Source organism: Entelurus aequoreus, linkage group LG08 (genome assembly GCF_033978785.1).
Source record: "Entelurus aequoreus isolate RoL-2023_Sb linkage group LG08, RoL_Eaeq_v1.1, whole genome shotgun sequence".
NCBI classification, from domain to species: Eukaryota; Metazoa; Chordata; class Actinopteri; order Syngnathiformes; family Syngnathidae; genus Entelurus; species Entelurus aequoreus.
Genome location: NC_084738.1, coordinates 67,487,739 through 67,503,594, shown reverse-complemented (window position 1 = coordinate 67,503,594; position 15,856 = coordinate 67,487,739). Strand labels below are relative to the sequence as shown.

The 15,856-nt window shown below is 39.5% G+C and overlaps 1 protein-coding gene across 1 annotated transcript in view; it reads left to right on the top strand.

The window, feature by feature from the left end:
- The window catches only part of jak2a (Janus kinase 2a), a 46,999-nt gene that overhangs the window by 26,932 nt on the left and 4,211 nt on the right, over window positions 1–15,856 (top strand). Inside the window, exons 12-23 of the mRNA XM_062057141.1 lie at window positions 813–947; window positions 3,027–3,114; window positions 3,177–3,304; window positions 3,362–3,500; window positions 3,563–3,714; window positions 7,662–7,812; window positions 7,884–8,017; window positions 8,088–8,277; window positions 13,837–13,961; window positions 14,033–14,205; window positions 15,422–15,539; window positions 15,612–15,725. Coding sequence (XP_061913125.1) covers window positions 813–947; window positions 3,027–3,114; window positions 3,177–3,304; window positions 3,362–3,500; window positions 3,563–3,714; window positions 7,662–7,812; window positions 7,884–8,017; window positions 8,088–8,277; window positions 13,837–13,961; window positions 14,033–14,205; window positions 15,422–15,539; window positions 15,612–15,725 — 1,647 coding nt within the window. The remainder of the gene's footprint in view (window positions 1–812; window positions 948–3,026; window positions 3,115–3,176; window positions 3,305–3,361; window positions 3,501–3,562; window positions 3,715–7,661; window positions 7,813–7,883; window positions 8,018–8,087; window positions 8,278–13,836; window positions 13,962–14,032; window positions 14,206–15,421; window positions 15,540–15,611; window positions 15,726–15,856) is intronic.

Sequence of the window (15,856 nt, the reverse complement as noted above, 5' to 3'; positions counted from 1 at the left end):
ACATGGTCACACATAACACAATATAATAGCATTTGTGGTTGTTATAAAACAAAAAAACGTACATAACAACTTTCCCTAGCCATGGTGCAAAAAATAATAAAATAAAAAAATCGAACAAACAAAAAATGGCAGTAAGTCAAATGTTATTATTTTTATGATCTTTCAACACTTAAAAATTTTCAACAGCTTCAGACCTACCCGTAGATATAACGTTTTTATGTATTTGTGATGTTTTTTTTAATGTTTTATGCTCTTTTTGTAAAAACAACACAAAATATGCATCATTTCCAAAAAGGAGTTGCAAAGTGGAATACTTGAGATGAGGTCATTACAGCCCTTAATAGGTCAATCATTCATAACAACACTCATTTTGATGCATTATTATTTTGGAACTCTGACGTTTCTTTTTACAAAAACTCACACTATCCCTCCTAAGCGACAAAAAATGGTCGCGCTCAAAAAAGTGTTTGTTTTTTTCCCGAAACTCTGTGGCCAAATTTCAGCTTTCTAACTTTTTTCAATTTAACGGATTTGTGGCAGATGGAGAAGAAAAATACAGAAAATGAGCGTTTTACGGTCAAAGGTGACTCAATGCTTAAGTTTGTTTTCACTAGAAATGAGAAATATGTACTTGTGAGTTTGTCCAGTGTTGTTCAAAACTGGATTGCCCAGTGTTGTGTTGTAGTTTAAAGTACAGTAAAAAAGAGTGATATACAGTTTGTCCACATGTCAAATATGGCCATGGCCATGTTGTCTGTGTCTGATAGAACATCACCTGGTCCTCCTTAGTCCTTTGCTTTGAACCTTTGCAGAAGGAGAGTCTGGGCCAGGGCACCTTCACCAAGGTCTTCTCCGGCGTCAGGAAGGAGCTGGGAGACTATGGAGAGGTTCACCAGATGGACGTGGTGGTCAAGATCCTGGACAAAGCCCATCGCAGCTACTCTGAGGTTTGACCTGCTCGCTGAATGAGGGACAACATCTTTACTTTGCTTGCTGATGCTAGAACCTTACATTCATAACACGTGTGACCCCAGCCAAGCAAAAAACCTGCTGGGATGGGAAGATATCAGCTTGCGTGTAAAATGTGTGATATCATGTGCGACACAAGCAGTCCTGCAGAGTTTTTACTTGTGTGTGATATCGTGTGCGATACAAGCAGTCCTGCAGAGTGTTTACTTGTTTGTATGTGTGATAGCATGTGCGATACAAGCAGTCCTGCAGCGTGTTTACTTGTGTGATACAAGCAGTCCTGCAGAGTGTTTACTTGTGTGTGTGATATCATGTGCGATACAAGCAGTCCTGCAGAGTGTTTACTTGTGTGTGTGATATCATGTGTGATACAAGCAGTCCTGCAGAGTGTTTACTTGTGTGTGATATCATGTGCGATACAAGCAGTCCTGCAGAGTGTTTACTTGTGTGTGATATCATGTGCGATACAAGCAGTCCTGCAGCGTGTTTACTTGTGTGTGATATCATGTGCGATACAAGCAGTCCTGCAGCGTGTTTACTTGTGTGTGATATCATGTGCGATACAAGCAGTCCTGCAGTGTGTTTACTTGTATGTGTGATATCATGTGCAATACAAGCAATCCTGCAGCGTGTTTACTTTTGTGTGATATCATGTGCGATACAAGCAGTCCTGCAGAGTGTTTACTTGTGTGTGATATCATGTGCGATACAAGCAGTCTTGCAGAGTGTTTACTTGTGTGTGATATCATGTGCAATACAAGCAGTCCTGCAGAGTGTTTACTTGTGTGTGATATCATGTGCGATATATACAGGCCTGCAGCTTGTTTACTTGTATGTGTGATATCATGTGCGACACACGCAGTCCTGCAGTGTGTTTACTTGTATGTGTGATATCATGTGCAATACAAGCAATCCTGCAGCGTGTTTACTTTTGTGTGATATCATGTGCGATACAAGCAGTCCTGCAGAGTGTTTACTTATGTTTGATACAAGCAGTCCTGCGGAGTGTTTACTTGTGTGGGATATCATGTGCGATACAAACAGTCCTGCTGAGTGTTTACTTGTGTGTGATATCATGTGCGATGCAAGCAGTCCTGCAGAGTGTTTACTTGTGTGTGATATCATGTGCGATAAAAGCAGTCCTGCAGAGTGTTTACTTGTGTGTGATATCATGTGCGATACAAACAGTCCTGCAGAGTGTTTACGTGTGTGATATCCTGTGCGATACAAGCAGTCCTGCAGAGTGTTTACTTGTGTGTGATATCATGTGCGATACAAACAGTCCTGCAGAGTGTTTACTTGTGTGTGATATCATGTGCGACACAAGCAGTCCTGCAGAGTGTTTACTTGTGGGTGATATGTGCGATACAAGCAGTCCTGCAGAGTGTTTACGTGTGTGTGATATCATGTGCGATACAAGCAGAGAGTTTACTTGTGCAAAGCTGGACAGCCAGTTAACATCTAAATGTCCTCCAATAAACCCACAATTTATTGTACTTTACTAAAGTCATTTACAAAAGGTAAACATGCTAGGCTATAGGCTACTGGAGTAAGCAGCTACACAGCAGCTAAGCACACAAGTTAGACATACATAATAATTATTGAACAATATTGCAGTGTAAAATTAGTCAACATAAACAAGTATCAAATAGTTATAGTTCCATATTACTTACACATACAAAGGAACGAGCGTATTAGAAAGTATCCAGTAACAAACGTGTCCGCATCATTCAACTTACTGCGTCATGAGCTTAATTTAAGAAATTATTGTGACCACGAGCTGTTACCACTCCACTTCAGCTTAACGACAGCGTAAGTCCACTCCAGACGGTCAGTACTAAACAGGTTTTCTCCCATTCAACACTACAAAATAATACAAGTATGCATGACTCCTGCTGGTATCGTGTCGGGTCGATGCCAGATGTGTCTTTTGTTGCGCCCTACAAAGTGTTTGTCCCGTAAGTGTTGCACTTACTGCACACCAGCTGTTGTTGTTTTATATACATGTAGCGCTCATGCTAATGCTGACCGAGGATGTGTTCTCCGTCCTTCTGTAGTCCTTCTTCGAAGCCGCGAGCATGATGAGTCAGCTTTCCCACAAGCACCTCCTCCTCAACTACGGCGTCTGCGTTTGCGGGGACGAGAGTAAGTCCAAGCGGCGGTGGGGTTTGGATGAGGTGATATGCTGAGTGGAGCGTGTGTTTCAGACATGACGGTCCAAGAGCACGGCAGGTTCGGCTCCCTGGACACCTACTTGAAGAAGAACAAGGGCAGCATCAACATCGTGTGGAAGCTGGAGGTGGCCAAGCAGCTGGCCTGGGCCATGCACTACCTGGTCAGTGGTCACGGTGCAAGGTTGTTGTTTTTAGGTGACTGACGTGCGGTCTCTCAGGAGGACAAGAACGTGGTCCACGGTCACGTGTGCGCCAAGAACGTCCTGGTGATCCGAAAGGAGGACCGCAAGACGGGCAGCCTGCCCTTCGTCAAGCTCAGCGACCCCGGCATCGGCGTCAGCGTGCTTCCTCAAGAAGGTGAGCACACCCAAGCGCCCGCTGGACCTTCTCCCGGCTCATCTCCCGCTCGCGTCCCGCAGTTCTGGTGGAGCGGATCCCCTGGGTGCCGCCCGAATGCATCGGAAACCCGCCCAATCTGGGCTTGGCCACGGACAAGTGGGGCTTTGGCGCCACCCTGTGGGAGATCTGCAGCGGCGGAGATAAGCCGCTCTGCACGCTGGACTACCGCAAGGTCAGCAGAATCCCTTAACGGTCCTGTCCGGTCATGTTAGGGCTGGACCATTATGGCAGAAATAATCATCACCATTGTTTTGATTATTCACTTATTTGTATTTATTTTACTACCAGAACTCAACTTTATATAGCATTTAAAAGAACAAATGGATATATAAATTAGTAACAAATAAACAACAAAAATAGTAAGAACAATAAACGTATTTTCCGAGCACACAAGCCACACCCACTACATTTTAGAAGAAAAACAAAAACATCCGTATATAAGCCGCACCAGACTATAAGGCGCAGATATATACATTGTGAAATGTGTTATTTACACAGAAATAGTTCATGTTTATTTACATATAGTGTCTGTAACACGGCAGCAATTGTTAGTTGATAATACTAACACAGACACTGGTAAACGTGTTAGCATACTAGCTAATGCTAACGACACTCGCTTGTTTACATTACAAATCTTCCTTCTACTCACAAAGACACTCAAATTGATGCGTTTAAACAGCGAATTACATTTTATTGGCCAATCATGTGATTCCATCAACGCGAAAAGGCCTTACCGTGTTTTTCGGACCAGAGGGCGCACCGGATTATAAGGCGCATTAAAGGGCTCATTTTATGATTTTTTTTATAATTCTCCATTTCAAACACTTCCTTGTAGTTGACTTAACATGTAATGGTTGTCAAGGTAATGTTGGTCTTGAACCCCAGGATGCAGAGATGGCAGGCGTAGCGCAGGTAAACATGACTTTAATGTCAGAAAGGAACGAGTACCCCTGGTAAGTGCACATGCAGGGGAAACAGGAGTCAATCATCGAGCCCTGACTGGAGGGCGAGGCAGGCATAAATAGCAGCCTGATTGGCAACTGCAACCAGGTGTGCCAGGCTGCCAATCGGGGGCAGGTGAGGGATATGAGCACTCAGGGAAGACATGCAGGAAGTCGAATCAAAATAATAGCGCTGACAGTAAATAAACACAAACATAACAAGACGTGAATGTGACAATGGTGGTTCTTACCTAAGTCGATTTTTGAGCGCCGTGTGTAATGTTCTGTGTCGTCAATGACACGTCACATTTTTAATGTTGCTTGCTGGTGTCATTTATTGAACAGGCAGTCCGCACGCATCTCTTATGTGTGACTGCCATCTACTGGTCACACTGGTCCCAAATAAAATTGCTTAAAGGTGTGTAAGCACAACCAGAATTAGGTTGGGCTGCACACTTAGTTACAGTTCCAACCTACGCTCTAAGGTACAGTCCCACGTGCTCCTCTATTTATTCGGGAGGTCCCTGGTTACATCATTGAGGCTGCTTCTGAAGGAAGGGGGGGCCATTTCAGCAGCCCCAGTTAGACACAATATATTATTCAGAAATGCAAATGTGCTGACACTCGTGATATCGCCCTGTCTCTGCTTTGTCTGCGTCACGGTACTCGATGTTCGCCCTTGGCAGTCAGCAGGCCGGGTCTGGACACAAACATTGATACGAGACGACTCGCAATCCCTTTGCACAGATAGAAAAGTACAACTTCAGCAGAATAGATAATAACTATAGCAACTGCTTTGTCTGCGTCACGGTACTCCATGTTCGCCCTTGGCAGTCAGCAGGCCGGGTCTGGACACAAACACTGATACGAGACGACTCGCAATCCCTTTGCACAGATAGAAAAGTACAACTTCAAGGCCTACTGAAATGAATTTTTTTTATTTAAACGGGGATAGCAGATCTATTCTATGTGTCATACTTGATCATTTCGCGATATTGCCATATTTTTGCTGAAAGGATTTAGTATAGAACAACGACGATAAAGATTGCAACTTTTGGTATCTGATAAAAAAAAGGCTTGCACCTACCGGAAGTAGCGTGACGTAGTCAGTTGAACATATACGCAAAGTTCCCTATTGTTTACAATGATGGCCGCATGAAGTGAGAGAGATTCGGACCGAGAAAGCGACAATTTCCCCATTAATTTGAGCGAGGATGAAAGATTTGTGGATGAGTAAAGTGCAAGTGAAGGACTAGTGGGGAGTTGAAGCTATTCAGATAGGGAAGATGCTGTGAGAGCCGGGGGTGACCTGATATTCAGCTGGGAATGACTACAACAGTAAATAAACACAAGACATATATATACTCTATTAGCCACAACACAACCAGGCTTATATTTAATATGCCACAAATTAATCCTGCATAAAAACACCTGCGTGTTTGTTATGCTAGCTCCTAGCTCCTCTGCTAGCTCCTAGCTCCATAGAACACGCCAATACAATTCAAACACCTGATCAACACACACAATCACTCAGCCCAAAAGACCGTTTACCTAACCCAAGGTTCATAAAGCTTATATATTTTTAAAAAGTTACGTACGTGACGCGCACATACGGTCAAGTTATCGAATGTTTAGCAGCCAAGGCTGCATACTCACGGTACCTGATATTCAGCTGGGAATGACTACAACAGTAAATAAACACAAGACATATATATACTCTATTAGCCACAACACAACCAGGCTTATATTTAATATGCCACAAATTAATCCTGCATAATAACACCTGCGTGTTTGTTATGCTAGCTCCTAGCTCCTCTGCTAGCTCCTAGCTCCATAGAACACGCCAATACAATTCAAACACCCGATCAACACACACAATCACTCAGCCCAAAAGACCGTTCACCTAACCCAAGGTTCATAAAGCTTATATATTTTTAAAAAGTTACGTACGTGACGCGCACTTACGGTACGGTACGTGTTATGCTAGCTCCTAGCTCCTCTGCTAGCTCCTAGCTCCATAGAACACGCCAATACAATTCAAACACATGATCAACACACACAATCACTCAGCCCAAAAGACCGTTCACCTAACCCAAGGTTCATAAAGCTTATATATTTTAAAAAAGTTACGTACATACGCAAAAAAAAGCCAAAGCTGCATACTCACAGTAGCACGTCTGCGTCTTTGTCATCCAAATCAAAGTAATCCTGGTAAGAGTCTGTGTTGTCCCAGTTCTCTACAGGCGTCTGTGTATCCAAATCAAAAGTCCTCCTGGTTAGAGTCTCTGTTATCCGAGTTCTTCCATCTTGACTGCATCTTTCGGGAATGTAAACAAAGAAGCGCCGGCTGTGTACTGTTGTGGCTGACTACGTTCGAAAAATACGTCCATTTCGCACCGACAACTTTCTTCTTTGCTTGCTTGGCTTCCTTCTCCATAATGCAATGAACATGATTGAAACAGATTCACGAACACAGATGTCCAGAATACTGTGGAATTATGAAATGAAAACAGAGCTTTTTCATATTGGCTTCAATGTGGAAGGCATACCCGTGTTCGTCGGGCTACGTCACGCGCATACGTCATCCTCAGAGGCGTTTCGAACCGGAAGTTTAGCGGCAAATTTAAAATGTCACTTTATAAGTTAACCCGGCCGTATTGGCATGTGTTATAATGTTAAGATTTCATCATTGATATATAAACTATCAGACTGCGTGGTCGGTAGTAGTGGGTTTCAGTAGGCCTTTCAGCACAATAGATAATAACTATAGCAACTGCTTTGTCTGCGTCACGGTACTCGATGTTCGCCCTTGGCAGTCAGCAGGCCGGGTCTGGACACAAACACTGATACGAGACGACTCGCAATCCCTTTGCACAGATAGAAAAGTACAACTTCAGCAGAATAGATAATAACTATAGTAACTGCTTTGTCTGCGTCACTGTACTCGATGTTCGCCCTTGGCAGTCAGCAGGCCGGGTCTGGACACAAACACTGATGCAAGACGACTCGCAATCCCTTTGCACAGATAGAAAAGTACAAGTTCAGCACAATAGATAATAACTATAGCAACGGCCTTTAAGCATAAGAGTTGTGTGATCATTTATACATCATTATTCTAACAATGGCGAGCAGTGGAAGTGTAAAAGTGTGCAGCCTTGAGGTTGTGTTGTGTGCACAGAAGATGATGTTCTACGAGGACCGCCACCAGCTGCCAGCTCCCAAATGGACGGAGCTGGCCAACCTGATCCACAGCTGCATGGACTACGAGCCCACTCACCGCCCGTCCTTCCGAGCCGTCATCCGAGACCTCAACAGTCTCTTCACGCCAGGCACGGACACTTCCTGTGCACGTCACGTGACCCGGGGCGCCGCTTTCACGCGTCTGCTGATCCCGTTGCAGACTACGAGCTGCTGGTGGAGAGCGACATGGTGCCCGCCCGGGCGCGGGGCCTGGGCTTCCCGTGGGCCTCCGAGTGCCAGGAGCCCGCGCAGTTTGAGGAGCGACACCTCATCTTCCTCATGCAGCTGGGAAAGGTCAGTCAGGCCACACCTTCCACGCACTGTCGGCCATCTTTGTTTGAAACGCCCCCGTCTGGCCTGGCAGGGGAACTTTGGCAGCGTGGAGATGTGCAGGTACGACCCGCTGCAGGACAGCACGGGGGAGGTGGTGGCCGTCAAGAAGCTGCAGCACAGCACGGCCGAGCACCTGCGGGACTTTGAGCGCGAGATCGAGATCCTCAAGTCTCTTCACCACGACAACATTGTCAAGTACAAAGGAGTGTGCTACAGCGCAGGTAAGTCTGTAGCCTGCAGCTACACCGCAGCTAAGCACACAGAGGGCCGGAACCAGGATTTAACAAAGACCCAGGGATCCCAGCACCATATAAATATTACCTTGATACAACGACGTAATAGATGTCATATATCACATACAACAATGTAATAGATGTCATATATCACATACAACAATGTAATACATGTCATATATCACATACAACAACGTAATACATGTCATATATCACATACAACAACGTAATATATGTCATATATCACATACAACAATGTAATACATGTCATATATCACATACAACAACGTAATAGATGTCATATATCACATACAACAGTGTAATAGATGTCATATATCACATACAACAATGCAATAGATGTCATATATCACATACAACAATGTAATACATGTCATATATCACATGCAACAATGTAATTGATGTCATATATCACATACAACAATGTAATACATGTCATATATCACATACAACAGTGTAATAGATGTCATATATCACATACAACAATGTAATAGATGTCATATATCACATACAACAATGTAATAGATGTCATATATCACATACAACAATGTAATAGATGTCATATATCACATACAACAATGTAATAGATGTCATATATCACATACAACAATGTAATAGATGTCATATATCACATACAACAATGTAATAGATGTCATATATCACATACAACAATGTAATTGATGTCATATATCACATACAACAATGTAATAGATGTCATATATCACATACAACAATGTAATATATATCATATATCACATACAACAATGTAATACATGTCATATATCACATACAACAACGTAATAGATGTCATATATCACATACAACAGTGTAATAGATGTCATATATCACATACAACAATGCAATAGATGTCATATATCACATACAACAATGTAATAGATGTCATATATCACATACAACAATGTAATTGATGTCATATATCACATACAACAATGTAATAGATTACATATATCACATACAACAATGTAATATATGTCATATATCACATACAACAATGTAATACATGTCATATATCACATACAACAACGTAATAGATGTCATATATCACATACAACAGTGTAATAGATGTCATATATCACATACAACAATGCAATAGATGTCATATATCACATACAACAATGTAATACATGTCATATATCACATGCAACAATGTAATTGATGTCATATATCACATACAACAATGTAATACATGTCATATATCACATACAACAGTGTAATAGATGTCATATATCACATACAACAATGTAATAGATGTCATATATCACATACAACAATGTAATAGATGTCATATATCACATACAACAATGTAATAGATGTCATATATCACATACAACAATGTAATAGATGTCATATATCACATACAACAATGTAATAGATGTCATATATCACATACAACAATGTAATTGATGTCATATATCACATACAACAATGTAATAGATGTCATATATCACATACAACAATGTAATAGATGTCATATATCACATACAACCATGTAATATATGTCATTTATCACATACAACCATGTAATAGATGTCATATATCACATACAACAATGTAATAGATGTCATATCACATACAACAATGTAATACATGTCATATCACATACAACAATGTAATAGATGTCATATGTCACATACAACAATGTAATAAATGTCATATATCACATACAACAATGTAATAGATGTCATATATCACATACAACAATGTAATAGATGTCATATATCACATACAACAATGTAATAAATGTCATATATCACATACAACAATGTAATTGATGTCATATATCACATACAACAATGTAATACATGTCATATATCACATACAACAATGTAATAGATGTCATATATCACATACAACAATGTAATACATGTCATATATCACATACAACAATGTAATACATGTCATATATCACATACAACAATGTAATAGATGTCATATATCACATACAACAATGTAATAGATGTCATATATCACATGCAACAATGTAATTGATGTCATATATCACATACAACAATGTAATACATGTCATATATCACATACAACAATGTAATAGATGTCATATATCACATACAACAATGTAATACAGGTCATATATCACATACAACAATGCAATAGATGTCAAATATCACATACAACAATGTAATAGATGTCATATATCACATACAACAATGTAATAGATGTCATATATCACATACAACAATGTAATACATGTCATATATCACATACAACAATGTAATACATGTCATATATCACATACAACAGTGTAATAGATGTCATATATCACATACAACAATGCAATAGTTGCCATATATCACATACAACAATGTAATAGATGTCATATATCACATACAACAATGTAATAGATGTCATATATCACATACAACAATGTAATATATGTAATATATCACATACAACAATGTAATAGATGTCATATATCACATACAACAATGTAATAGATGTCATATATCACATACAACAATGTAATAGATGTCATATATCACATACAACACTGTAATAGATGTCATATATCACATACAACGATGTAATAGATGTCATATATCACATACAACGATGTAATAGATGTCATATATCACATACAACAATGTAATAGATGTCATATATCACATACAACAATGTAATAGATGTCATATATCACATACAACAGTGTAATAGATGTCATATATCACATACAACAGTGTAATAGATGTCATATATCACATACAACAGTGTAATAGATGTCATATATCACATACAACAATGTAATAGATGTCATATATCACATACAACAATGCAATAGATGTCATATATCACATACAACAATGTAAAAGATGTCATATATCACATACAACAATGTAATAAATGACATATTTCACATACAACAATGTAATAGATGTCATATATCACATACAACAATGTAATAGATGTCATATATCACATACAACAATGTAATAGATGTCATATATCACATACAACAATGTAATAGATGTCATATATCACATACAACAATGTAATACATGTCATATATCACATACAACAATGTATACATGTCATATATCACATACAACAATGTAATAGATGTCATATATCACATACAACGATGTAATAGATGTCATATATCACATACAACGATGTAATAGATGTCCTATATCACATACAACAATGTAATAGATGTCATATATCACATACAACAATGTAATAGATGTCATATATCACATACAACAGTGTAATAGATGTCATATATCACATACAACAGTGTAATAGATGTCATATATCACATACAACAGTGTAATAGATGTCATATATCACATACAACAGTGTAATAGATGTCATATGTCACATACAACAATGTAATAGATGTCATATATCACATACAACAATGCAATAGATGTCATATATCACATACAACAATGTAATAGATGTCATATATCACATACAACAATGTAATAGATGTCATATATCACATACAACAATGTAATAGATGTCATATATCACATACAACAATGTAATAGATGTCATATATCACATACAACAATGTAATATATGTCATATATCACATACAACAATGCAATAGTCATATATCACATACAACAATGTAAAAGATGTCATATATCACATACAACAATGTAATAAATGACATATTTTACATACAACAATGTAATAGATGTCATATATCACATACAACAATGTAATAGATGTCATATATCACATACAACAATGTAATAGATGTCATATATCACTTACAACAATGTAATAGATGTCATATATCACATACAACAATGTAATACATGTCATATATCACATACAACAATGTAATACATGTCATATATCACATACAACAATGTAATAGATGTCATATATCACATACAACAATGTAATAGATGTCATATATCACATACAACAATGTAATAGATGTCATATATCACATACAACAATGAAATAGATGTCATATATCACATACAACAATGTAATAGATGTCATATATCACATACAACAATGTAATAGATGTCATATATCACATACAACAACGTAACATTTAGGAATGGGACTGGATGAGCAAAACTAGCATAGCTATGTTAGCTACATGCTAACATTACATTCTAACACAGGGGTGGGCAATTAATTTTTACCGGGGGCCGCATGAGCAACCCGAGCACTGCTGGAGGGCCACATCGACAATATTTCAATTAAATTTTGCTCAATATTATTTTTGATATATACCGTAAGATAAATAATAATAATAATAATAATAATAATAATTAATAATAATAGTAATAGTTCAACATAGTGTGTGTAACAGCATTCCATGACTATTATAAATAAATTAACATTAATAATAAATGACAGTAAAATAAGCACACGTATGACTGAGGAGTCATAGTGTAACTTTGTGTGGTGTTTGAGTTGTCCGACTTTTTGTGTGGCCATAAACGCAGCAGTGGTTTAGTGCTATGCGTGTTGGTGACAGATGACAAGTTGGTTTTGGCCTGGTTTGTACGGCAGAAAATGACTAGTTTTTCGAGATAGAATTGTTTTACTCATGTTTTTGGTGTGGTTATGTCCGAATATAAACAGTTTTGCTCAATAAAGTGATCGATATAATTCCTGTCCTTGAAGCATCTCGATAGACGTTACAATAATTGAACGGTGTTCAATTGAACGGTGTTGACGAACACCGTTAGGGCCGCTTGTTGTCACTGTCACTCAAAGTTGCATTGCAAAATTACATAGAATAAATATGTTTATTTTGTTTAGAATTCAGATGGGATTTGATTTGGTGCGCTGCATATATTTGCTGCGCGCAGCAGACGCTTGAGCAGTGCGCAATTGCGCAGGCACGCACCTTCGAGGGAACGTTGCTTTGCGGTCCATGTCTTGTTGAAAACACGCCATTTTTCATCAACTTTTCTCTTTTTAGCGTCTCGGGTGTAAACCGTGCATCACTTGTCGCTGCATGTGCACCTTCACTCGCAGGTTACACACGGACACACGCCCATAAATAATACTTTTCAAAATAAAAGCAGCACAGTTGTATTGCGCGCACGACATAGATGTTTTTTCAACTTTATTTTGTAATTAATGATTGCAGCTGTTCACATTCACTCACAATCACGCACACGCATATGTCCATACGGAATACATACAAATAACGATTTTCAAAACAAAAGCAGCACCGTTGTATTGCACACTCGACATAGATACTTTTTAAAATTTATTTTGTAATTAATAATTGGCCTCACGCGGGCCGGACAAGGACGCACAAAGGGCCGGATGCGGCCCGCGGGCCGCAGAATGCCCAGGTCTGTTCTAACAGCATCATCCTGTTGGCAGGGCTTCTGGCAGCAGTTTACGATGTGTAGCAAAGCCTATTATTTGGTTTCCTCTGTGAAGAGGTGGGTGTAAACACGGGGCAGGCTCATGTAGCTCGGTGGTGTGGTCTTGAGGACTGAGGATACTACTGCTAGAACACCATTACTCAAATATTGAGTTTTTCCATGCGTGCGTGTCTTTCAGGGCGGAGGAACCTGCGCCTGATCATGGAATATCTTCCCTACGGCAGCTTGCGGGACTACCTCTTGAAGAACAAGGAGCACTTTGACTCCGAGAAGCTTCTGCTCTACGCGGTGCAGATTTGCAAGGTGCTTGCCGAAGACAGCAAATGTGAATGTTATGACGTGAAGAGATAGTTGATCTTCTCCCCGTGCACCAGGGCATGGACTACCTGGCCACCAAGCGTTACATCCACCGGGACCTGGCAAGCAGGAACATTCTGGTGGAGAGCGAGATGAGGGTGAAGATCGGCGACTTTGGACTGACCAAAGTTCTGCCCCAGGACAAGGAATACTACACGGTCAGGGAGCCTGGAGAGAGCCCCATCTTCTGGTGAGATTGCTTCTGGTGTGGTCCTCAATGTCTCAGCAGCTGTGGCGGAAGGTTCCGGCTATAATAATAGAGAAGCATTTTGTGATTTCATCAATTTGTTATCAACCTTTCCAGTGTCCCTCGTAAACGGAACCTTCAACAAAACAAATACTGCATCCATAGTCGAGGTTTCTGTGTTGCAGAGCAGAATATACGTTGGGCGTGGATACTATTTCATCCCGACAAGCCTGTTTCAAAACCCCACTTCCACCCTGAGAGGGACAAGTGGAAAATGGATGGATTTAAAGAATATACTGTAAATCCAACTCAAGGCCCGGGGGCCATATTTGGCCTGTGAAAGCCTGGACTTAATATGCATATTTTCTCACTAAATGTATTCAACTTTCCATTTGAACAGCAAACATACTGTACATGTACTGCATGCAGTTTTTATATCTTTTCAACTGCAAACCTAATATTGCAACTAATATATTATCGTACATCCCTAACATTTTTTTATGTTCAAATAAAAATACTTACATATTGGTTCCGCTCATAATTTGAAAGCAAGTTATACGTCAAATTGGACACTTTAAAAATTATTTTACTGTAAAAAAAACTGGTTGCTCAGTTGCCAGAATTTCACCGTAAAAAACAAATTGTTTTTTCATTTTACAGCAATACCCAGTAAAACTGTATATTTTACAGAAAAAACAAGATCCTGTTTTTCCATTTACAGCATATATTTTAAAAACATAAATTTTACAGTAAAATTTTGGCAACTGTCAGTTTTTTTTACAGTGTATGTAAAAAAATATATATGATAATGAATAATTGTGTAATGAGGCAATTTATATTGATATATTATTCAGCGTTACAAGTGGCCCTCTAAGGGCAGCGATGTGGCCCTCAATGAAAAGGGGTTTGACACCCCTGCTGTAGATGAACAAAATGGAATAAATGAATACTCCTTACCCAAACAAATGTTACAAATGTATTACAATTATAAATGACATGTACATAAGTATACAGACCCTATGATCAATACTTTGTTGACGCACCTTTGGCAGCAACTACAGCCTCAAGTCTTTGTGACAAACGTGGCACACCTGTCCACCACAACAGTCTGAAGTCAGGTGACTGTCATGGTGGAGCATTTTGTTGTTACTACTGCTGGAAGAGAAGAGAAGGGTTTTGTCTCACAACATTAAAAAAACCTGTGTAATGTACCTGCCAGGTATTCTCCCGAGTCTTTGACGGAGAGCAAGTTCTCGGTGGCGTCGGACGTGTGGAGTTTCGGCGTGGTCCTCTACGAGCTGTTCACCTACTGCGACAAAGGCTGCAGCCCACCTGCGGTACTCGCCACACCTGCACCGATCCAGGAAGTACTGGTGACTGATTGCCTCATCACTTCCTGTCCCACACAGGTGTTCATGGAGCAGATGGGCCATGAGAAGCAAGGTCAGATGATCGTCTATCACCTGATCGACCTCCTCAAGCAAGGATACCGCTTGCCTGCGCCGCACACCTGTCCTCGCCAGGTCAGCACTTTTCATCAATATTACTGTGACATATCATTAATATGATTATTACTTTTCATGAATATTACTGTGACATATCATTAATATGATTACTTTTCATAAATATTACTGTGACATATCATTAATATGAT